The 26,475-nt window shown below is 43.8% G+C and overlaps 1 protein-coding gene and 1 long non-coding RNA gene across 2 annotated transcripts in view; one reads left to right on the top strand and one right to left on the bottom strand.

The window, feature by feature from the left end:
- The first annotated feature begins 46 nt into the window (after window positions 1-46).
- On the top strand, window positions 47-24,683 carry LRRD1 (leucine rich repeats and death domain containing 1). The gene is made up of 6 exons (XM_075316842.1): window positions 47-360; window positions 2,858-4,427; window positions 6,298-6,496; window positions 7,443-7,604; window positions 14,803-14,923; window positions 24,475-24,683. The coding sequence occupies exons 2-6, from the start codon at window positions 2,925-2,927 to the stop codon at window positions 24,656-24,658; spliced, it is 2,169 nt and encodes a 722-aa protein (XP_075172957.1). The 5' UTR covers window positions 47-360; window positions 2,858-2,924; the 3' UTR covers window positions 24,659-24,683.
- The window catches only part of LOC142244590 (uncharacterized), a 30,054-nt gene continuing 12,535 nt past the window's right edge, over window positions 8,957-26,475 (bottom strand). The window contains exons 2-4 of the long non-coding RNA XR_012724597.1: window positions 24,466-24,635; window positions 9,958-10,108; window positions 8,957-9,840 (exon numbers count right to left, since the gene is read on the bottom strand). This is a non-coding gene — a long non-coding RNA (uncharacterized LOC142244590). The remainder of the gene's footprint in view (window positions 9,841-9,957; window positions 10,109-24,465; window positions 24,636-26,475) is intronic.

The following is a 26,475-nucleotide window of genomic DNA, read 5'->3' as shown; positions in this document are numbered from 1 at the left end:
ATAGCAGGACTCCAGATCCTGATTTCCAGGTCCTCTATTATCCTCACTGTTATTCCAGGGGGCGGCCATGACAGGTAGTAATAATGGCAGCTGACAAGCCGGTATTGTAAGTTGCATGGGTATTAATGGTCTGGGAAGGGCGAGTAGATATCGTTAAGTAAATATCTGTTGACCACAGACAGGTCCACACGGCTCAGTATGCAGAGGAGTGTTTATGTACAGCTCTCCATAGTGACCTGTCATCTGCTTGAGGCACTGCAATGTATGAGAGGCAGCCTGCTGCATGATCCTGCCATGGACTGTCCGTCAGGGTCCCGGATAATATTGTGTAATTATTACTGACTTCTGTAAATAATCCCGGTAAGTGCGGACCCCATTATTTTATTTTCTTACAATTTTTATCCCAGTAGGAGATACTTTTGTGTCATTGCTTCTTATGTAAAACTGATAGACAACCTATAAGGCATTGCCCCGAGCAATCACCTATTGTGAATGATGAATTCTGTGTTATCTATATTCATCTATTATAATCCTGCCTGTGATGATAATGAGATGACTGAAAAGTGATCTCTACAGAACAGGAAGTGTCAGTCTATTATGAAGCTCATTGGTTACAGTGAAAACTGCAAGATTTCAGGAGATCAAAATTAGAGAATGTATGATCACTTGCTTTTTTTTCCAGAAATAATGTAATCTACATTGATCAACATTTGAAGGGGTTTGTTTGTAAGGGGTGCACCATGCCACTAGAACAGGGTTTTACAAAATATCCAGTTTATCAACTTGAAACCTTTATTTTGCCCAAAACGTGATGATCATAATTAGAGAAAGGCAATGACTGCAGCACAGAGAAACATAAGTACATTTTCTGAAGGTAGCAACAGTCACCAATCAGTAGGACGTGTCCGGCTGTCGCTGTGAATGACTTCATCACATCTGTGGCCACAGGACATCACTAGTCTCTCGCACTGCCTTGGTGTGATTTTGGTCCACTCTTATTTGACTGTTGTGGTTTTCTTTTTCAAGGAACTGCTTTCCCCATTTTGCTGTGTTACAGGGGGTATTGTCCTGCATGAAAATTGCTGGCTGATTGAGGGATGAACGTAAGGAACCATGTGTTGTTTAGAAGGTTCTGATCCACGCTTGCATTCACTCTGCCATGTAGCTGTAAGAGAGGTCCAACTCCTGCTGCAGAAAACATTCCCCAAACCATGACACTTCCTCCACCACCTTTCACTGACTTCTTAATACACTTTGGGTTCAGTCTTTCCCCAGCTTGTTGACGAACATAATGTTTCGCATCAGACCCAAATAAATTAAACTTTCTTTCATAACTAAAATGAGCTGTGGACACTTCTCCTCTGTCCATGCAACTTGATCCTCACCAAAGGTGAGTCTAGCTGTTTGATTCTTTTTGCTAATGAGAGGTTTGGTCACTGCAGAGGGGAATTTCAGTCCAAATGCTCTTAAACGTCGTGACACTGTATGACAAGACAGACCTTACCATGTTCAGTGCTGAACTGCTGAGCAATACCAGCTGCAGTATTGAAAGTATTACTCATGGAGATTCTCTGCATTATCCTGTGCTCACTTGATTTGTCTTTTGAGGGCGACCAGCCTTGTTGGGGGGAGTTGAAATAGTTTGTGATGTTGTAAAGATGCAATATTCTCAAAATCACAGACTTGGAATGACCAACTTCTCTTGCTGTGGCTGATAGGGTCACCTCTTTGGACTTCATCTGGACAACCTGCTGCCGGAGGGTTTCAGTCACTTTGGAATGGCACACCATTTTTGCTGAGTCAACGCAAACTGGAAAGTTAGGCTGCCAGTTAAGGTGGCTTTACACACTGCAACATCGCAAACGACATCGCTGTAACGTCACCGGTTTTGTGACGTAATAGCGACCTCCCCAGCGACATTGCAGTGTGTGAAACACATCAGCGACCTGGCCCCTGCTGTGAAGTTGCTGATCGCTACAAATCGTTCAGGACCATTCTTTGGTCCTTTGTTTCCCGCTGTGCAGCATGATCGCTAGAAAGTCTCAGTGTGTAAAGGGGACTTTATAGCGGCTTCGTTAGCGACTTCCCTTTCAAAAAGCTGCTTTACAACGTCCCCAATGACTAACTAGGTCGCTCTGCAGGTCCGGATCGCTGTTGCGTCGTTGGCCAGGTCTACCTGTTTGACAGCTCACCAGCGACTCACCAGAGTCTTTGTAGCGATCCTGGCCAGGTTGGGATCGCTGGTGGGATCGCTAGAACGTCTCAGTGTGCAAAGGGGCCTTTACATAGGGTTTGTCAGATAATTAAGGAAATTAGATTAACACCAATAACTTCCAGGAATCTAAAAGTGTTCTCTAATTTTGATCCGTGTTTTCATTAACATTTATTTAATATACAATATGTGCTTTTGAAAACATTCTATTTATGAAATAAGTTTAAAATACTGCGAGTTTCCTCATGTTAGGATATATTCACATAGGACGACCGCAACATTTAGGAAATTGTGTGTAGTTCTCTAATTTTTATCTCCAGTGTAGATAGTGACTTAAAAAATAAAAATAGATATCACCAAAAAAGTAGATTTTTTTATTTATTTATATATATTTTTTTAAATCATACTTTTTTATTGAATATGTAAATTATGGACAAAAATAACATAGCAGGCAAACTCGCCTTAGGTTATTAGACAAGTTGGAAGCGGTTCGTAGGGCTCCCATACAGCGGCCATCGATGGATCAGGGTCCTGAGAATCGATTAGCTTGCTCAATTATAGTTTTCATTTTTTGGCAAAGCTCGGCCCGTTTATGGTCACCTGATAAATGTGAACTAAGATCTTAATATTTTATACAATTTTCAGGTCACAGACAAGGACAAGGAGACATCATTCTTATGACGATCCCCAGCGTGAATTCCAGTTATCCACCATGTTATCAGAGACTCATACCATTTTCAAGCTAAATAATAAACACCTGACAGAGATACCAGAAGATGTCTTCAAATCTCCAGACTTAATGTGTTTACGGCTCAATAACAACTCAATCAAGGAGCTTCCAAAAGATCTACAATATCTACTCAAACTGGAGATATTGTCCATGGAAGGAAACCTGCTAAGTTGTCTACCTCCAGAAATAGGCCAGCTGACCCAACTCCAAGCCTTAAACCTTAGCCATAACCTCATAAGGTGCCTACCAGATGTCATCTCCAGCCTCCAACACATCAAACAGCTCTTTGTCTCCCATAATCATCTCACACAATTACCTCCATGCATAGGAAACCTAACAAAATTGCAAATCTTAGGGCTGAGTGGGAACCACCTGAACTCATTGCCAGAGTCAATGTCCAACCTCAAGAACCTGCATGTACTGAATTTGGACTGCAATCGGCTGTCCACCTTACCCAAATGCATCTTCAGGCTCCCACAGCTGGTTAAGCTCTGCCTTTGTGGTAATCAGATCAAAAATTTGCCAAAAGAAATTGGGGATCTGAAAAACCTTCGAGAACTTTTACTAAGTAAAAATCAGATTGCGTTCTTGCCAGTACAGCTGTATAATTTGACCAATCTGGAAGAACTGATCATCGATGACAACCGACTAACTGGATTATCGGACAAGATTGAGCGACTGCAACAGCTCAAAGTTCTCTCGGTCGCCAATAATTTATTTCAGATTATGAACGAGAAACTCTGTGGTTGTCAATCTATAACAACATTAATTCTGACTGGCAATCGATTGGGATCCCTTCCGGAAAAAATCCATAAACTAGCCTACTTGACGGAGCTTCATTTTGACAGAAACGCATTGGAGGGTTTACCGGAGCAACTATCACATTTGAAACATCTATCGGTGTTGACCGGTGGAGACAATGATCTGCTCTATCTCCCGATTGAACTGAATAACTGTTCGCAGATAACCAAATTGGACTTGAGCGGTAACCGGTTGACCGAATTCCCCCAAGCTTTGTCCTCCATGTTTGCTCTGCTACATTTAAACCTTAACCATAACGACATTCAAGAAATTCCCCAAACCATTATTTACAACTCAAAGCTAAAGTTGTTAGAGATGAGTGGAAATAAATTACAGGAATTCCCGGAATACGTTTGTACACTTGACCATCTCATTTACTTAGATCTCAGCAAGAATGAACTTCGAGAACTCCCTCCAAATGTGTCCAACATGTTGTCCTTGTGTGATCTTCTACTCCACGATAATAAGTTGACACGTTTCCCTCCTGAATTGTGCACCTTACAAAGTCTCCAGAGACTCGTCCTGTCGGGAAATCAGATTCCATCTGTTCCTGTGCAGATCCGACAAATGGAGACACTGAAGGAGCTGGACCTTTCCAACAATAATTTCAAGGCTTTCCCAAAGGAAGTGTGCAACGTTCCGGCATTAGAAACTCTACATATCAGACATGGGAGTGATCTGAAGGTAAAACCCTCAATGTGTTCACAACTGAATGCGACCTCAATAAATTATATGGTATAGCATCTTCTACATCCAATGGTAAAGATAAAAATACAAGATGAACCAACTGTAACGCTCACAGCCAGTGTAAAGGTCCAGTCACACTAAGCAACTTACCAGCGATCCCAACAACGATAGGGATCGCTGGTAAGTTGCTAGGAGGTTGCTGGTGAGATGTCACACTGCGATGCTCCAGCGATCCCACCAGCAACCTGACCTGGCAGGGATCGCTGGAGCGTCGCTACACGAGTTGCTGGTGAGCTCACCAGCAACCAGTGACCAGCCCCCAGCGCCGCGTGGAAAATGCTGCGCTTGGTAACTAAGGTAAATATCGGGTAACCAACCCGATATTTACCTTGGTTACCAGCGCACGGAGCTACACGTGCAGAGAGCAGGGAGCAGCGCACACTGAGCGCTGGCTCCCTGCTCTCCTAGCTACAGCACACATCGGGTTAATTACCCGATGTGTGCTGCAGCTAAATGTGCACAGAGCAGGGAGCAGCGCACAATGGTTAGCGCTGGCTCCCTGCTCTCCTAGCTACAGCACACATCGGGTTAATTAACCCGATGTGTCCTGCAGCTACATGTGCACAGAGCAGGAGCCGGCACTGACAGTGAGAGCGTCGGAGGCTGGTAACAAAGGTAAATATCGGGTAACCAAGGACAGGGCTTCTTGGTTACTCGATGTTTACTGTGGTTACCAGCCTCCGCAGAAGCCGGCTCCTGCCCCCTGCACATTCAGTTGTTGCTGTCTTGCTGTCACACACAGCGATCTGTGCTTCACAGCGGGACAGCAACAACTAAAAAATGGCCCAGGACATTCAGCAACAACCAACGACCTCACAGCAGGGGCCAGGTTGTTGCTGGATGTCACACACAGCAACATCGCTAGCAACGTCACAAAAGTTGTTCGTTAGCAGCGATGTTGCTAGCGATGTTGCTTAGTGTGACGGGGCCTTAAGGGCAGTGAGCAGGATTAGTGGACCCACTGGACCACAGGGGGGACCTGGGCTTACTCCTTAGTGAGAGGGGCTTAACTAAGCACCCACTGCGAGGCAGATGCCAAATACCACTCCCAGGGCAGTGAGCGTGACTGTGGCAGCTTACCCCCAGAACAAGTGACGGACTCAAGAGTAGCTGGGTACAGGTGGGGTAACTGAGGCAGACTGGACAGATGGGTACGGACAGGAATGGTGGGCATGCTAGGGACAGACAGGTAGGTACTGGAGACGGACACAGGGATAACAGGACAGGAGCTCAAGACCTGACAACTAGCTAGATGGCAGACTGGAACACTGACTAACTAACTAGAAGCGTTGCACAGGCACCTCCCCTAATGGGAGGATGCCTTAAATACACAGGGCCTCTCAGTCATAGGCTGAGAGGCATTTCCTGGAAATAGCACGCAGACCCTTTAAGAGGAGAGCCAGTGTGCGTGCGCGTCTTAAGTGCACTCCCGAGAACTGTGTGCGGCATGTTCAGGGCCCGAGAGGGGAAGGAGGCAGCAGCACACATGGATGGCCGGGGAAGTAAAGGGGAGGACACGCTGATGCTGTACCAACGCAGTGCATGGTGTGGGTTGCTAGCCTGCAAAGCAAGGCAAATATTGCACTCTTTAACCTAGTAATAATGGGTTAAGTGACCCATTAAAAGAAACAATGGCCTTTGAGTGTCCCCTTAAAAAGTAATGATGCCCCTGGGTGCCTCGTTCAAATATAATCATGTCACCCTTGTGCAACCCAAAAATGTGTATTATAGAACCCAAAATTTAAGAAAAATTAATTATTTTAGGATATTTATAAATTAATGAGACATGAATTCTGCTTGTTTTCAGATGACAAATCTACCAGAAGAATTATGTAGAATGAGTAACCTAAAAAATCTGGATATTTCTGACAACGGCATAAAAATAATTCCAGAAAATATTGGAGGAATGAAACATTTAATCAGTATTAAGTCTTCTAATAACCAGCTCTCCTGTCTGCCTGCATCTGTTTCTGCCATAGAGGGTCTCCAGCACATCAACGTGAATGGTATGCCCCCCGAGAGCAGGGAAATACGAGAATACTTAAATAGGTTAGATAGGAAGATGGGTGAATAGTCAAATATTTTGGTTCGGATTCTTCACGCCAAATAATTTCTATTATTTGTATCAAATAACGAACCTAATATAAGCCAATGGTAAATTCAATTCATTTTCTGGAGGACCTTGGAAGTAGATCTGGATGGGCTGTAAAACTGATGCAATGGATGGAAAACTGCTGAAACGGGAACATCATCATGGGGAAGATATTTTTTGCAAATTATGGTGGAAAATAAGTATTTAGTCACTTAAAAACATGCAAGATTTCTGGCTCTCACAGACCTAACACTGGCAATGAAAAAGTATTACGGGGATTAAAGCAGTAGAATTACACTTACGGAGTTTTCCAGCGGCTGTAAGATAATGCTTTCTGGTACGATCATTAAGTATCATGAATATGCGCTGCTTCCCCCGCCCACCTTCTTTGACAGTGTCTGTGATTGGTTGCAGTTTTAATGACAGCATGTATTTGTTAGTTGTTTTTTTTTTCACTGCGCCTCACAATCACTGTAATGCCAGTAGCGAAGATGGCTACAGCATTACTGTAATTGACAAGCAACCTCGCATGTTTAATGGCTGAAACTCAGACTCCAAACATGAGGGGGAGGGGACCTGAAACTCACGCGGCGAGGAGCAAAATACTAGTCGAGTAGCGGATAATGTGAATACCTTTAATATTCGTTCGAGTAACAAATAGTGCCGAGTATATTCGCTCATCACTAAATATGATGGCTAAAAAGCCTGACTTTCCAGGTCTCTCATCTAGGTTATATTTACCATTTGTTCTGTTGCGTGTATCCTGTGTAATCTTTATATTTTCTATAGAGATTAATCTTCTGTATTGAATTTTTTTGGAACATTTTAGTCTATATTATTATAATCCACAATCTATTTAGGCAACAAGCTGACATCATTGCCCGGGGACATTCACCGTCTGAAGAATCTGAAGCAGATCAGCCTCGATGGGAATCCTATGATGAAGCCCCCTGGCCTCGTGTGTGATGGAAAGGAACCCTATCCCATTGGGCGGTATATACAGGCGGCTGACCTGGTAGAAGGTGCGGGACGTTACTGGTGAATTCTAAAATTCTCATATCATCCCTGAAAGCATAATTTCGGAGCTTATTTTTTTTTTAAAGGGAATCTGTTACCAGGTTTTTGCTATGTAAGATAAAGCCAGCATGCTGCAAGGGTTAACACAGAGAATTCAGGGATGCCTGTCTTGTCAAGGTCTGATCTCTTGTTTATTTGCAATGTTTGTTTAAGCAGCAGGACTTACCGTTGCTCAGATTACATTATCATGTGCAGGGCAGTCTAGCACCCCCCTCCTCTGATTGACACCTCACTGTCAATCTCTATAGAGAGCCTGGTGTGGGCGGGGGCAGCTCTCTCAGCTCTGCTACATTGCTAAATCTAAAAATGTTGATTGTGTCAGAACGTCTGCAGCCAGTAATCTAAGGGCGGCTTTGCACACTACGACATCGCAGGTGCGATGTCGGTGGGGTCAAATCGAAAGTGACGCACATCCGGCGTCACTTGCGATGTCGTAGTGTGTAAATCCTAGATGATACGATGAACGAGCGCAAAAGCGTCGTTATCGTATCATCGCTGCAGCCTCCGACATTTCCATAATGGCGGTGCAGCGACAGGTGCGATGTTGTTCCTCGCTCCTGCGGCAGCACACATCGCTGTGTATGAAGCCGCAGGAGCGAGGAACTTCAACTTACCTGCCGCCGGCTGCAATGAGAAGGACGGAGGTGGGCGGGATGTTTACATCCTGCTCATCTCCGCCCCTCCGCTTCAATTGGCCGCCTGCCGTGTGACGTCACTGTGACGCCGCACGACCCGCCCCCTAAGGAAGGAGGCGGGTCGCCGGCCAGAGGGACGTCGCACGGCAGGTATGTGCGTGTAAAGCTGCCGTAGCGATAATAATCGCTACGGCAGCTTTCACTAGATATCGAACGTGCGACGGGGGCGGTACTATCGCTGCAGCATCGGTAACACATTGTTACCGATGTTGCAACGTGCAAAGCCCGCCTAAGGCTATGTGCGCACGTTGCGTCGGAGTACCTGCAGTTTATTCTGCACGTTTTCCTTCCCTTGGTTTTTGACCAAATGGCTTTTGGCCATTTTTCAGCGCTAAAAACGCATGCGTTTTTACCGCGTTTTCAGTGCTTTTTACATGCGTTTTTAAGCAAAAAAAGCATATGCGTTTGTCATGTTATTGGGCTCTAAAATAAAGTTAAGAGATTCAAAAACAAAGATGTCTGCCTTTCCTGTCTAGTTTATGTTAATGTGTTATGAAGTCATTTCCTGAAACAATGATAACTACAAAGTCATCAAGGTAAATTCATGCAAACCATTTATAATACGCTAAATAAAAGTAAAAAACATATATTAATCATCCAAACAATATTTTATTTATTTTTTTTGCCTTTTTAACAGTCATAAAGCAGTTTCTTACCACAATGACACATGTTTTTAAGCTAACAAAATTTATATTCAAATTTTTCACATAATTAGGTCCAAAACAAAAACATTACATAAAACACAAAAATTACATTACTGATCAGAAAATAATTGACTACTGAAATAGCCATGAGGTTGGTCACGTGCCCTCAAATTTAAATTTACAGGAGGCTGAATATTTATTTGGGAATTTTGGGGTTTATGAGTTGTTATGGGTTGTTGAAAATATTGTTGTTGTAAATTTGGATTAAAGGGAATTTGATTAACAGAATATTGTTTTGGTATGTACATTGGGTTTGTGCCCATATTTTCATTAGTCTTTTCAGTTGGTGGGTTTTTTAGATCAGAAAAAATCTGTTCAGTTTTTGAAATTATAGAGCCGGATGGAGGGAAACTACCCTCTTCCTCATAACAACTCAGCATCCCACATATGGCTGTCATGCATGTATTTTTTTTTTTTTTTAAATCTTTAATTTTACGAATTCGACCAGCAATACTAATTCCAAAATGATCTATGTCATCTTCATGTGCAGTTGTATTTAATAATTTTAAAGTTTCATTACAGATTACTTCTTCCTCTAATTGTATATTTTTGGGATTTTTTTTTTATTTTTTGGCTTTATATAGTTTGATGGTCCCGAGTTATTGTTTGTTGCCCTAGGTGGTGATTTTTCAGGTACACTGACATTTTCAATATCCCCTTCATTTTCTGAGGTAATGTGTTCAATACTGCCACATGGCCCATCCAGGTCTTGTTGATGAAGGCTCTCATGGCCTTCACCATCACCAACAGGTGTTTCTAGGGATGTTAAATTTCCTGAAGTTCTGAAAAAAAACCCCATCACATTAATCAAAAAACAAAACATAAAAACTGTCAAACAATTCTGATGATAACATTATTTTAATAAAACAAAGAAAACATACAGTTACATGAATACTTACTCTCTGTTTTTGCGACTTGTGCATAAAAATGACAGATCATCATAATAAATAAAATTAGGTTTCTTGGGTGAACTCCCACTTTTCATGCCCTCATTCCTTATTTTATGAAATCGGTCCTTTACAGATCGCCATCTTTTGCGCACGTCAAGCTCTATAACAATTTAAAAATAAAAATAAATAATTTTACACTATAAATTGATGTTCTTACATATTATATAATAATATAATATAAAATACAAAATTAGACATTATACCAATTCTATGTTGTAATGCTGCATCAGCCTCATGCCATTGTGGAAAAAGTTCTGCACAAATTGTTCCCCAACAGTCCATCCTCTTTGTTTTCTGCATATAATCTGGGCATGTAGGATCCCATAGGCATGGCATGGACTCAACCTGTTTGGTTAATTTTCAATGTATATATTTAATATTTTTTACAAATATCATAGATTTATAAGCTAACCATTATCATTTTTAAAAGTATCTTGCAAAGTAGTCCACAATACATCATAGCAGATTGAAAAAATACAAATAATTAGTTTATTTTTAAATTCAAATTTCAATATATATATTTTGAGGAGTATTTTTTACATTTATTAATTATTTAAAGGATAATTTAGTATAGGTTATTTAAACTTTTCAATACAGTTCTAACATATACAGTTCTAACATATATTTTTCGCTTTATAAGACGCACTTTTTTTCCCCCAAAATTGTGGTTAAAAAAGGGGTGCGTCTTACAAAGTGAATGTAACTTACCAGGCAGTAATCCGGCGGTGGAGTGAGTCACAGGAGGCTGGTGCGGCCGCCATGGATCCCCCGGCAATCGGCTGCGGAGGCGGCCGCCATGGATCCCGCGGCAATCGGTTGCGGTGGCGGCCGCCATGGATCCCCCGGCAATCGGCTGCGGAGGCGGCCGCCATGGATCCCGCGGCAATCGGCTGCGGTGGCGGCCGCCATGGATCCCCCGGCAATCGTCTGCGGTGGCGGCCGCCATGGATCCCCCGGCAATCGGCTGCGGAGGCGGCTGCCATGGATCCCGCGGCAATCATCTGCGGTGGCGGCCGCCATGGATCCCCCGGAAATCGGCTGCGGTGGCGGCCGCCATGGATCCCCCGGCAATCGGCTGCGGTGGCGGTCACCATAGCCGAAATCTATCTGCGCCTGCGCTGCCTCCAACGCGACTTCCGGAAAATGGCTGCGGAGGTGACGCAGGCGCAGATGGAGATCTCAGAGAAGCGAGATCTCCATCTGCGCATGCGCTGCCTTCCGTAGCCATTTTCCTGAAGTCCATCGCGTCGGAGGCTACGCAGGCGCAGATAGAGATCGCGGCTCTCGAAGATCGCGATCTGTGCATGCGTGGGCTCCATTTTAGATCTCCGCAGCAGACGGAGACTATCATAAGAAAGAGGAGAGAGAGAAGAACGATTCTCCCTCTCCTCGCTAGGGCTGGATGCTGATTGGTGGAGACAACTTCTGCAGAGCTGCCTCCACCAATCAGTGATCTGAGCCTGACAAATGTCAGGAACATGGGGGAACAATGGGGAACACAACCCCCATCATCAGCCTTCAGAATATACTGTATCAATCGGTGTATTCTGAAGGATGATGGGGGCTGTAGTCCTTTAGTGTAAACACTCCAGGGAGGGACTAATGTAGTGGCCAAAGTGTAAATGTGACTACCACCCCCCTCATCTTTCAGAATACAGCCATGTATGGTATACAGTACATGGGTGTATTCCTAAGGATGAGGGGGGTGGTAGTCCCAGATCCCCATAAAAGTGCATCATGCAGGTCCCCCATAGCCGTGTCATCCACGGATCCCACATAACAGTGCATCATCCACAGGTCCCCATAATAGTGCATCATCCACAGGTCCCCCATAGCAATGCGTCATCCACATTTCCCCCATAATAGTGCATCATCCACAGGTCCCCCATAGCAGTGCGTCATCCACAAGTCCCCCATAGCAGTGCGTTATCCACAGATCCCCCACAGCAGTATCATCCACAGGTCCCCCATAATAGTGCATCATCCTCAGGTCCCCCATAACAGTGCGCCATCCACAGGTTCCCCATAGCAGTGTCATCCACAGGTCCCCCATAGCAGTGTCATCCACAGGTCCCCCATAGCAGTTTCATCCACAGGTCCCCCATAGCAGTGCGTTATCCACAGGTCCCCCACAGCAGTGCATCATCCACAGATCCCCCCATAACAGACCCTCCTGTTGAGTCTAAATTGTTAAAATAATGTTTTTTTTTAATTTTATTAAAATGTTTTAGCACACTATTTGGCTCAATTTTATTTTTTTTAATTTTCCTCCTCTAAAACCTAGGTGCGTCTTATAATCAGGTGCGTCTTATAAAGCGAAAAAATACGGTAATGAAATATTAATTGATAAAAATAAGTAAAATATTCATTAACTTACCATAGAAATTAATTTGCCAACATCTATTTTCATTCTTTGGAACCAAGCCATTTTATACACAAATCTCTCCAATTATGTTGAATTTGAGAAATCACAATAGTAGCAGGCACAAAAACAAACACATCTCAGTATTTATAGGAAAAAGGAAGTGATGTAGGTAATGACGTTTCTGCCTTGGTTATTTCCCTCCTACAACTGCGTTTTTGCTATTGAAAACGCAGGTAAAAAGCATGTGAAACGCTTCTAAAACGCAGATTATTCAATCCAACATGCGTTTTGCCATTTCTCATTGACTCCAATGTTATGGAAACGCTGCAGGAATGGCAAAAACAACTGACATGCTGCTTCTTTTTCAGCATGGATTTTGACCCAAAATGTGCAAATTAAACGCTGCAGAAGAAAAAGCAAAGTGCAGACAGGATTTCATCTTTTCCCATAGACTTTGCTGGAAAACAAAAACGCATGCGTTTTAGCGCAAAAACGCTGCCGCTCAAAACGCTGCAGAAACGCGGAAAAAAACGCAACGTGCGAACATAGCCTAAGTGATACATCGTTGGATTCAGGATCTCTCTTGCCTACATCATGCTGCTCTCAGATGAGGCAGCAAAAACCTGCTGACAGATTCCCTTTAAGGGGCTACGTCTCTACTGCTGTACTATAGATTTTACCTGGCATATCCTAAATTGAGAGGGTTAGGGTGGATCATTAGCTGTTATTAACACCCACAAATAAGGATCCTATAGCTGATGAAAGTGGCTGCTGCCAGTGGACTCATGAAAAACTATTGCCAATGGTTATCCAATAAACTTAAAGGGAATTTCCACCCAAAAAAGTCCATTTTAATCAATAGACCTTAGAATAATGACAATTTCCACAATTGGATGTGTTTAAAAATAATGTTCCTGTGCTGAGATAATCTTATATATGTGTCCCTGCTGTGTACTGTGTAATGGCTGTGTCTGACCGTACACGGACATGGTCTGATCATACCACATCTCCTGGACGCAAAAAGAGTATACAGACATTATAGCATGGGATCGCAAATTATTCTTTCTTTGAGGTAAAACTTTTTTTTTAAGATGCAGGCAGGGAAATGTTTTACCTCACAAAAAGAATCAGATATGATCCCGTGCTGTAATGTTTGTAAACTTTATTACGTCCTTCCCTGCCCAGGAGATGTGGTATGATCAGTCCAGGTCCCTGTACGGTCAGACACGGCCATTACACAGTACATAGCAGGGACACATATATAAGATTATCTCAGCACAGGAACATTATTTTTAAACACAACCAATTGTGGAAATGATTATTATTCCAAGATCTATTGTACGGATTAAATAGAACTTTATTCATGAGAATAAAAACCCTTTAAAGGGAATAGGTCTACAGGTTTTTGCTACGTAATCTGAGAGCAGAATGATGTAGGGATTGAGAGCCTGATTCCAGCAATGTGTGACTTACTAAGCTGAGTGTTGTTTTTTTCAATAAAACCACAGGCTTTTTTTTCAGCAGGAGTTTATCAATTCAGGACTACCTGCCTTCTCTATGTAACTTCACATACTCACCCACTGATTAGCAGCTTTCTATCAACCAGTGTACACAGAAAGCTGTCAATAAGTGGTGTGGGTGGAGTAATACACAGCTCAGCATTCTGAGCTCTGCTAGATCTGCAGCAGAGAAAATAGGGATTTTATTAAAACTGCTGCACCCAGTAAACGAAGTGATACAACCTTGGAATCAGTGTCTCTGCTCCTACATCATGGTGCTCTCAGATTGGGTAATAAAAACCTGCTGATTCTTTTTAAGGACTATGGACACTTTTAGCATGGAAAAAAAAATGATATTTTACATTGCAATTTTATTAGCTAAAGGTGATTTAAGTTTCAGTCTCCAATCTTTATATTTTTTCCTTCATTTATTCTGATATGCAGTTTGTGGTCTGATACAAATTTCAGGTTTTTTGTGTGGGAATTTCCCTCCCAGTAATACAGGCTGGATGTGATCTCTGTTTGTGTCCAGGGCGCTGCTGTCTTCATTAGCTCATATATCAGCACAGCTTCTATCCTGCACTTATTTCTTCTTCATGCCTTCTTTTCTACAGCCAGTTTTCTCTGCCCTCCTTGAGACTATATATGCTTTTTCATCTCTCCACACTATGCTATGCTGCTCAAACCACTGGAAACGTGTGGCATAGAAGGGCTCTGTTATCACAGGCATGTATGTTTCCCATCACACTTTGCTCCAGGGGAATAATGAAAGCTTTAAATAATGAATCAATGATATCTTGGCATATGATGCCACCTAGATAAGCGTGAAATATGTGCCCTCATATTCCATTTCTCAATGTCATCTTTGAAAAAAAGAGCGCTTACATGCGAAAGCATCCGTATTACTAACTGTTGTGTCATTTATTCTAGATAGGATCATGCAGAAGATCTTCTCGTTAGTGTCTCGTGCTGTGTTCATAGAAGATTTCGCTTTTTTGTGCAAGAAACTTAAGATGAAAGATGAAGACGTCAAAATTATAGTGAGGAACCGGTAAGAAAGGAAAATAATAATTATTAAATGACTACAATTCCTCATTGGGTCAAGTGTAAAGGGAGGAATTTGGGTGAAGACTGCTAATGGACTCTTCGTTTGGGATATGCAGACACAGTGCCGTATTAGCTGTATACCAGTGCTGATATATCAATGTATCAGACAATGAACACACAGACATGCTCTCCTTGAGCCAGCGTCATCAACTGACTCGTGTATTCGATAGATCCAATTTTACAGAAAAGCTACTTCGGCCTTGAAGCTAAACAGGGAGTACTTTTACTCCTTAATTTCTCACAGCGCAGTTTGTTTCTTGTACATTCTTTCTGTGTGAACATTACTGATAACACTTTTGCAGCTGCACATTCTGGCTTCATTATCTTTGGTTAACTCCTTCATGACTATACAACTTTGAATTAAACTATGGGTCTATGCGATGGCTACATAGACAGACAGATTATTATGAAACTAAATCTATATTTTGATTATTTATATACACAGACATTCTTATTACGTTTGCACATACAAGCTATAGCTCAGTCGACCTCCACACAAGTATAAAGTAACACGATTATTAGGAAATAAGTTCTAACATTATTATTTACAAAATAACCACTTCACCTCCTGGACCACATGGAATATATTAACTTAGTATCCAAAGATTTTACCACAATGCTCCTTCTTTACTATAGTTTACCCTGGGCATCTAGTTGGTAAGCCAGTACTGGTTATCAGGGGTCATGATAGTCCTTTCATGGTGCTATTATAGGGACACTATAGGATTGAATACAGTGCCTTGTGAAAGTATTCGGCCCCCTTGAATTTTTCAACCTTTTCCCACATTTCAGGCGTCAAACATAAAGATAAAACTTTTAATGTTTTGATGAAGAATCAACAACAAGTGGACACAATTGTGAAGTTGAACGAAATTTATTGCTTGTTTTAAACTTTTATAAAAAATAATAAACTGAAATTTGGGGCGTGCAATATTATTCATCCCCTTTACTTTCAGTGCAGCAAACTCACTCCAGAAGTTCATTGAGGATCTCTGAATGATCCAATGTTGTCCTAAATTACTGATGATGATAAATATAAGCCCCTGTGTGTAATCAAGTCTCCGTATAAATGCCCCTGCTCTGTGATAGCCTCAGTGTTCTGTATAAAGCACAGAGAGCATCATGAAGACCAAGGAACACAACAGGCAGGTCCGTGATACTGTTGTGGAGACGTTTAAAGCCGGATTTGGTTACAAAAAGATTTCCACAATTTTAAACATCCCAAGAAGCACTGTGCAAGCGATCATATTGAAATGGAAGGAGAATCATACCACTGCAAATCTACCAAGACCCGGCCGTCCATCCAAACTTTCATCTCAAACAAGGAGAAGACTGATCAGAGATGCAGCCAAGAGGCCCATGATCACTCTGGATGATCTGCAGAGATCTACAGCTGAGGTGGGAGAGTCTGTCCATAGGACAACAATCAGTCGTACACTGCACAAATCTGGCCTTTATGGAAGAGTGGCAAGAAGAAAGCCATTTCTCAAAGATATCCATGAAAAGTGTCATTTAACGTTTGCCACAAGCCACCTGGGAGACACCAAACATGTGGAAGAAGGTGCTCTGGTCAGATGACAACAAAATCAAACTATTTGGGAACAATGCCAAATGATATGTTTGGCGTAAAAGCAACACAGCTCATCACCCTGAACACACCATCCCCACTGTCAAACATGGTGGTGGCAGCATCATGGTTTGGGCCTGTTTTGCTTCAGCAGGGACAGGGAAGATGGTTAAAATTGATGGGAAGATGGATGGAGCCAAATACAGGACCATTCTTGAAGAAAACCTGTTGGAGTCTGCAAAAGACCTGAGACTGGGACGGAGATTTGTCTTCCAACAAGACAATGATCCCAAACATAAAGCAAATTCTACAATGGAACGGTTCACAAATAAACGTATCCAGGTGTTAGAATGGCCAAGTCACAGTCCAGACCTGAACCCAATCGAGAATCTGTGGAAAGAGCTGAAAACTGCTGTTCACAAACGCCTCCATCCAACCTCACTCAGCTCCAGCTGTTTACAAAGGAAGAATGGGCGAGAATTTCAGTCTCTTGATGTATAATAAGCAGTAAATTTCGTTCACCTTCACAAGTGTCCACTTGTTGTTGAGTCTTCACCATAAAATTTTAATTTTTATCTTTATGTTTGAAGCCTGAAATGTGGGAAAAGGTTGAAAAATTCAAGGGGGCAAATACTTCCGCAAGTATATGGGCTAATTATGTGCGTACTGTATTGTGACATTTTTTATTTGTACTATATTTCATAAGATAATACTGCCCCTATGTACAAGAATATAACTCCTATAATACTGCCTCCTATGTACAAGAATATAACTACTATAATACTGCTCATATGTACAAGAATATAACTACTATAATACTGCTCCCTATATATAAGACTATAACTACTATAATATTGCTCCTATGTACAAGAATATACCATAATACTGCTCCAATGTACAAGACTATAACTACTATAATACTGCCCCTATGTACAAGACTATAACTACTATAATACTGCTCCAATGTACAAGAATATAACTACTATAATACTGCCCCTATATACAAAAATATAATTGCTATAATACTGCTCCTATGTACAAGAATATAACTACTATAATACTGCTCCTATGTACAAGAATATAACTACTATAATACTGCTCCTATGTACAAGAATATAACTACTATAATACTGCCCCTATGTACAAGAATATAACTGCTATAATACTGCTCCTATGTACAAGAATATAACTACTATAATACTGCTCCCTATGTACAAGAATATAACTACTATAATACTGCCTCCTATGTACAAGAATAGAACTACTATAATACTGCTCATATGTACAAGAATATAACTACTATAATACTGCTCCCTATATATAAGACTATAACTACTATAATACTGCTCCAATGTACAAGAATATAACTACTATAATACTGCCCCTATATACAAGAATATAACTGCTATAATACTGCTCCTATGTACAAGAATATAACTACTATAATACTGCTCCTATGTACAAGAATATAACTACTATAATACTGCCCCTATGTACAAGAATATAACTGCTATAATACTGCTCCTATGTACAAGACTATAACTACTATAATACTGCTCCCTATGTACAAGAATATAACTACTATAATACTGCTCCCTATGTACAAGAATATAACTACTATAATACTGCCTCCTATGTACAAGAATATAACTACTATAATACTGCTCATATGTACAACACTATAACTACTATAATACTGCTCCAATGTACAAGAATATAACTACTATAATACTGCTCCTATGTACAAGAATATAACTACTATAATACTGCCCCTATGTACAAGAATATAACTGCTATAATACTGCTGCTATGTACAAGAATATATTTACTATAATACTGCCCCCTATGTACAAGAATATAACTACTATAATACTGCTCCTATGTACAAGAATATAACTACTATAATACTGCCTCTATGTACAAGAATATAACTACTATAATACTGCTCATATGTACAAGAATATAACTACTATAATACTGCTCCCTATATATAAGACTATAACTACTATAATACTGCCTCCTATGTACAAGAATATACTATAATACTGCTCCTATGTACAAGAATATAACTACTATAATACTGCCCCTATGTACAAGAATATAACTACTATAATACTGCCTCTATGTACAAGAATATAACTACTATAATACTGCTCATATGTACAAGAATATAACTACTATAATACTGCTCCCTATATATAAGACTATAACTACTATAATACTGCCTCCTATGTACAAGAATATACTATAATACTGCTCCTATGTACAAGAATATAACTACTATAATACTGCCTCTATGTACAACAATATAACTACTACTAGAAGGTGGCCCAATTCTACGCATCGGGTATTTTAGAATTTACGTATTGTGTAGTTCATGTATGATTTTTGTTTATATATATATATATATATATATATATATATATATATATATATATATATGTTGTTGTGTGTAGTTACCAAGTGTTTGTGTAGGGGCTGTACATGTTCTGGGTGTTGTCTGGGTGTGGCGGGGGGGTGAGAGCGGTGTTGTATGTGTGTTGCGTTGTTTGTGGAGCGCTGTGTGTCTGTCGCGTTGTGTGTGTGTGTGTTGCGCGGTTTGTGTGGGTGTGGTGTGTTTTGGGGGGAGGTATGTTTTGTGCAATGTGTGTGTTGTGCGGTATGTGCGTATATTTATGTATGCCGCGGTGTTTGTGTGTTGGGTGTTGTGTGTGTGCAGCGTTGTCTGTGTGTGTGGGTGTCTGTGTATGGCGGTGTTTGTGGTTCCCTGTGTATGTGTGTGTGTGTGTGTGTGTGTGTGTGTGTTGGGGGGAGGTGTGCACCTCCCATCGTGCTCCATCCCCCATGCTGCGCACCCCCCATCATGCCCCATCCCCTATGCTGCGCATTCCCCATCGTGCTCCATCCCCCATGCTGCGCACCCCCCATCGTGCTCCATCCCCCATGCTGCGCACTCCCCATCGTGCTCCATCCTCCATGCTGCGCACTCCCCATCGTGCTCCATCCTCCATGCTGCGCACTCCCCATCATGCTCCATCCCCCATGCTGCGCACCCCCCATCGTGCTACATCCCCCATGCTGCGCACCCCCCATCGTGCTACATCCCCCATGCTGCGCACTCCCCATCGTGCTACATCCCCCATGCTGCGCACTCCTCATCGTGCTACATCCCCCATGCTGCGCACCCCCCATCGTGCTACATCCCCCATCGTGCTACATCCCCCATCGTGCTACATCCCCCATGCTGCGCACTCCCCATCGTGCTACATCCCCCATGCTGCGCACCCGCCATCGTGCTCCATCCGCCATGCTGCGCACTCCCCATCGTGCTACATCCGCCATGCTGCGCACTCCCCATCGTGCTACATCCCCCATGCTGCGCACTCCCCATCGTGCTACATCCCCCATGCTGCGCACTCCCCATCGTGCTACATCCCCCATGCTGCGCACTCCCCATCGTGCTACATCCCCCATGCTGCGCACTCCCCATCGTGCTACATCCCCCATGCTGCGCACCCGCCATCGTGCTCCATCCGCCATGCTGCGCACTCCCCATCGTGCTACATCCGCCATGCTGCGCACTCCCCATCGTGCTACATCCCCCATGCTGTGCACTCCCCATCGTGCTACATCCCCCATGCTGCTCACTCCCCATCGTGCTACATCCCCCATGCTGCGCACTCCCCATCGTGCTACATCCCCTATGCTGTGCACCCCCCATCGTGCTACATCCCCCATCGTGCTACATCCCTCATCGTGCTACATCCCCCATGCTGTGCACTCCCCATCGTGCTACATCCCCCATGCTGCGCACCCGCCATCGTGCTCCATCCGCCATGCTGCGCACTCCCCATCGTGCTACATCCCCCATGCTGCGCACTCCCCATCGTGCTACATCCCCCATGCTGCGCACCTCCCCATCGTGCTACATCCCCCATGCTGCGCACTCCTCATCGTGCTACATCCCCCATGCTGCGCACTCCCCATCGTGCTACATCCCCCATGCTGCGCACTCCCAATCGTGCTACATCCCCCATGCTGCGCACCTCCCCATCGTGCTACATCCCCCATGCTGCGCACCCCCCATCGTGCTACATCCCCCATGCTGCGCACTCCCCATCGTGCTACATCCCCCATGCTGCGCACTCCCCATCGTGCTACATCCCCCATGCTGCGCACCCCCCATCGTGCTACATCCCCCATCGTGCTACATCCCCCATGCTGCGCACTCCCCATCATGCTACATCCCCCATTCTGCGCACCCACCATCGTGCTCCATCCGCCATGCTGCGCACTCCCCATCGTGCTACATCCGCCATGCTGCGCACTCCCCATCGTGCTACATCCCCCATGCTGCGCACTCCCCATCGTGCTACATCCCCCATGCTGCGCACTCCCCATCGTGCTACATCCCCCATGCTGCGCACTCCCCATCGTGCTACATCCCCCATGCTGCGCACCCCCCATCGTGCTACATCCCCCATCGTGCTACATCCCCCATCGTGCTACATCCCCCATGCTGCGCACTCCCCATCGTGCTACATCCCCCATGCTGCGCACCCGCCATCGTGCTCCATCCGCCATGCTGCGCACTCCCCATCGTGCTACATCCCCCATGCTGCGCACTCCCCATCGTGCTACATCCCCCATGCTGCGCACTCCCCATCGTGCTACATCCCCCATGCTGCGCACTCCCCATCGTGCTACATCCCCCATGCTGCGCACCCGCCATCGTGCTCCATCCGCCATGCTGCGCACTCCCCATCGTGCTACATCCGCCATGCTGCGCACTCCCCATCGTGCTACATCCCCCATGCTGCGCACTCCCCATCGTGCTACATCCCCCATGCTGCTCACTCCCCATCGTGCTACATCCCCCATGCTGCGCACTCCCCATCGTGCTACATCCCCTATGCTGTGCACCCCCCATCGTGCTACATCCCTCATCGTGCTACATCCCCCATGCTGTGCACTCCCCATCGTGCTACATCCCCCATGCTGCGCACCCGCCATCGTGCTCCATCCGCCATGCTGCGCACTCCCCATCGTGCTACATCCCCCATGCTGCGCACTCCCCATCGTGCTACATCCCCCATGCTGCGCACCTCCCCATCGTGCTACATCCCCCATGCTGCGCACTCCTCATCGTGCTACATCCCCCATGCTGCGCACTCCCCATCGTGCTACATCCCCCATGCTGCGCACTCCCAATCGTGCTACATCCCCCATGCTGCGCACCTCCCCATCGTGCTACATCCCCCATGCTGCGCACCCCCCATCGTGCTACATCCCCCATGCTGCGCACTCCCCATCGTGCTACATCCCCCATGCTGCGCACTCCCCATCGTGCTACATCCCCCATGCTGCGCACCCCCCATCGTGCTACATCCCCGATCGTGCTACATCCCCCATGCTGCGCACTCCCCATCATGCTACATCCCCCATTCTGCGCACCCACCATCGTGCTCCATCCGCCATGCTGCGCACTCCCCATCGTGCTACATCCGCCATGCTGCGCACTCCCCATCGTGCTACATCCCCCATGCTGCGCACTCCCCATCGTGCTACATCCCCCATGCTGCGCACTCCCCATCGTGCTACATCCCCCATGCTGCGCACTCCCCATCGTGCTACATCCCCCATGCTGCGCACCCCCCATCGTGCTACATCCCCCATCGTGCTACATCCCCCATCGTGCTACATCCCCCATGCTGCGCACTCCCCATCGTGCTACATCCCCCATGCTGCGCACCCGCCATCGTGCTCCATCCGCCATGCTGCGCACTCCCCATCGTGCTACATCCCCCATGCTGCGCACTCCCCATCGTGCTACATCCCCCATGCTGCGCACCTCCCCATCGTGCTACATCCCCCATGCTGCGCACTCCCCATCATGCTACATCCCCCATGCTGCGCACTCCCCATCGTGCTACATCCCCCATGCTGCACACTCCCCATCGTGCTACATCCCCCATGCTGCGCACCCCATCGTTCTACATCCCCCATGCTAATAGTTCTCCTATTATACTCAGAGAGGAGTATAATAGGAGGACTGTAATAGGAGGAGTAGTCCTGGGGGGAGAGGAGTATAATGCCGGCTCCCTGCACATGTGTACCGGGAGCCGGTGTACACTGGTAACTATGATACACATCGGTTAACCAAGGGACCTTAGTTACCCGATGTGTATAATGGTTACCAGCGTTCACGGGCTCCGTCAAGATCCCAGCATCGCAAGGTTATGTATGGCGCTGCTGGGATCGTGACGGAGCCGGTGTAGAAGCAAGCGATATCCCAGGATGTTGTGAGTGTGTGGATGTGATGTGTGAGGTGTGTGTGAGAGTGAGTGTGATCTGATGTGTGTGTGTGTACTCACCTGGGAGTCGGAGCTCCGTGTCAGTTGGGCCAGAGCGAGCGTGCATTGCGTGAGGGGGGCGGGGCCTGCAGAGAGCCGGGGTGAGAGGCCAATCCGTGGGGGGGGGGGGGGCCATGGCGAGCCCAGCGGCCAATCAGCTTTGTGTCACCGTAAGGACACAATTTTGGAGCATGACAGACAGACAGACAGACAGACAGAATAAGGCAATTATATATATAGATAATACTGCTCCTATGTACAACACTATAACTACTATAATACTGCTCCAATGTACAAGAATATAACTACTATAATACTGCTCCCTATGTACAAGAATATAACTGCTATAATACTGCTCCTATGTACAAGACTATAACTACTATAATACTGCCTCTATGTAAAAGAATATAACTACTATAATACTGCTCCTATGTACAACACTATAACTACTATAATACTGCTCCAATGTACAAGAATATAACTACTATAATACTGCTCCTATGTACAAGAATATAACTACTATAATACTGCCCCTATGTACAAGAATATAACTGCTATAATACTGCTGCTATGTACAAGAATATAACTACTATAATACTGCTCCTATGTACAAGAATATATTTACTATAATACTGCCCCCTATGTACAAGAATATAACTACTATAATACTGCCTCCTATGTACAAGAATATAACTACTATAATACTGCCCCTATGTACAAGAATATAACTACTATAATACTGCCTCCTATGTACAAGAATATAACTACTATAATACTGCTCCTATGTACAAGACTATAACTACTATAATACTGCCCCTATGTACAAGAATATAACTACTATAATACTGCCTCTATGTACAAGAATATAACTACTATAATACTGCCCCCTATGTACAAGAATATAACTACTATAATACTGATCCAATGTACAAGAATATAACTACTATAATACTGCCCCCTATGTACAAGAATATAACTACTATAATACTGCCCCCTATGTACAAGAATATAACTACTATAATACTGCCCTCTATGTACAAGAATATAACTACTATAATACTGCTCCCTCTGTACAAGAATATAACTACTATAATACTGCCCCTATGTACAAGAATATAACTACTAAAATACTGCCCTCTATGTACAAGAATATAACTACTATAATACTGCTCCCTCTGTACAAGAATATAACTACTATAATACTGCCCCTATGTACAAGAATATAACTACTATAATACTGCCCCCTATGTACAAGAATATAACTACTATAATACTGCCCTCTATGTACAAGAATATAATTACTATAATACTGCCCCTATGTACAAGACTATAACTACTATAATACTGCTCCTATGTACAAGAATATAACTACTATAATACTGCTCCTATGTACAAGAATATAACTACTATAATACTGCCCCTATGTACAAGAATATAACTACTATAATATTGCTCCTATGTACAAGAATATAACTACTATAATATTGCTCCTATGTACAAGAATATAACTACTATAATACTGCTCCTATGTACAAGAATATAACTACACTGCATGGTGTCACATACCTCTTTCAGATCTTTGCAGCTTGCTGATAAGATCCTGCAGGTGCTGACCTTCTGGAGGGCGCAGAGAGCGGCAGAGACGAGCCCTGCGTCCATTATTGAGCAGCTGATCCGAGTGCTGGTGATGGCAGATCTACATGAAGTTGCCCTTAAAGTCAGAATGTTAAAATTATCTGTAAAAGTAATAAAAATCTGATTTATAATCTTCAGTGTCTCATTGTCTGGACAGAATAAATCGGCTTAATTAATCTTTATTTCTGTGTGTCCGTCCATCTGTCCAACAGTCGTATGTCTGTGTCTCTATCGATCGATCGGTCGCTCCTTGTTCACTATACACAGGTGTTTTTTATTTGTTTTTTCTTTTTTAATCCAAAATCAGGAGTGAATTAAACCTTACACTTAGATATGAGCTAATAATTATTCTTCTCATAGATATTTGTCTATTTAACAAACATCTATCCATTTTATCGAAGTGACAGGTTCCCTTTAAGAAGTTGAGCCAACACATTTAAAGGGAATCCGTCACCCGGATTTTTCCATGTAAACAGAGAGCAGCATGATGTAGGGGCAGAGACCCTGATTCCAGTGATGTGTCACTTATTACTGGGCTACTTGTTGCAGTCATGATTAAAAACTGTTTCCTCTGCTGCAGATCTAGCAGTTCACTTAATTCTGAGCCCTCCCACACCACTGTTTGGCAGCTTTCTGCCTATGCACAGTGTACACAAAAAGCTGCAAAAAAAATCAAGAAAGTTACAAGTGTCAGAAAATGATGACACAAACCAAAATAATTTACAAAAGTTCAGATTTTTTTTGTGAGTAGTCAGTATAGCGGTATATACAGGTACCCACGGGACATATACAGCTGTGATCAGACAGTATAGCGGTATATACAGGTACCCACGGGACATATACAGCTGTGATCAGACAGTATAGCGGTATATACAGGTACCCACGGGACATATACAACTGTGATCAGACAGTATAGCGGTATATACAGGTACCCACGGGACATATACAGATGTGATCAGACAATATAGCGGTATATACAGGTACCCACGGGACATATACAGCTGTGATCAGTCAGTATAGTGGTATATACAGGTACCCACGGGACATATACAGCTGTGATCAGACAGTATAGCGGTATATACAGGTACCCATGGGACATATACAACTGTGATCAGACAGTATAGCGGTATATACAGGTACCCACGGGACATATACAGCTGTGATCAGACAGTATAGCGGTATATACAGGTACCCATGGGACATATACAACTGTGATCAGACAGTATAGCGGTATATACAGGTACCCACGGGACATATACAGCTGTGATCAGTCAGTATAGCGGTATATACAGGTGCACACAGGGCATATACAGATGTGATCATACATTATAGCGGTATATACAGCTGTGATCAGACAGTATAGCAGTATTTACAGGTGCACAAGGGACATACACAGCTGTGATCAGTCAGTATTGTGGTTTACACATTGTGTGCAGAATTATTAGGCAGATGAGTATTTTGATCCTATGATACTTGTTATACATGTCGTCCTCCTCCAAGCTGTATAGGCTGAGTGCCAACTACCAATTAAGTAAATCAGGTGATGTGCATCTCTGTAATGAGGAGGGGTGCGGTGTAATGACATCAACACCCTATATAAGGGGTGCTTAATTATTAGGAAACTTCCTTTCCTTTGGCAAAATGGGTCAGAAGAGAGATTTGACGGGCTCTGAAAAGTCCACAATTGTGAGATGTCTTGCAGAGGGATGCAGCAGTCTGGAAATTGCTAAGCTTTTGAAGCGTGATCACCGAACAATCAAGCGTTTCATGGAAAATAACCAACAGGGTCGCAAGAAGCGTTTTGGGCAAAAAAGGCGCAAAATAACTGCCCATGAATTGAGGAAAATCAAGCGTGAAGCTGCCAAGATGCCATTTGCCACCAGTTTGGCCATATTTCAGAGCGGCAACGTTACTGGAGTATCAAAAAGCACAAGGTGTGCC

The sequence above is a fragment of the Anomaloglossus baeobatrachus genome, chromosome 6 (assembly GCF_048569485.1).
Source record: "Anomaloglossus baeobatrachus isolate aAnoBae1 chromosome 6, aAnoBae1.hap1, whole genome shotgun sequence".
In the NCBI taxonomy this organism is placed as follows: domain Eukaryota; kingdom Metazoa; phylum Chordata; class Amphibia; order Anura; family Aromobatidae; genus Anomaloglossus; species Anomaloglossus baeobatrachus.
This window is presented reverse-complemented; position numbering and strand designations above follow the sequence as displayed.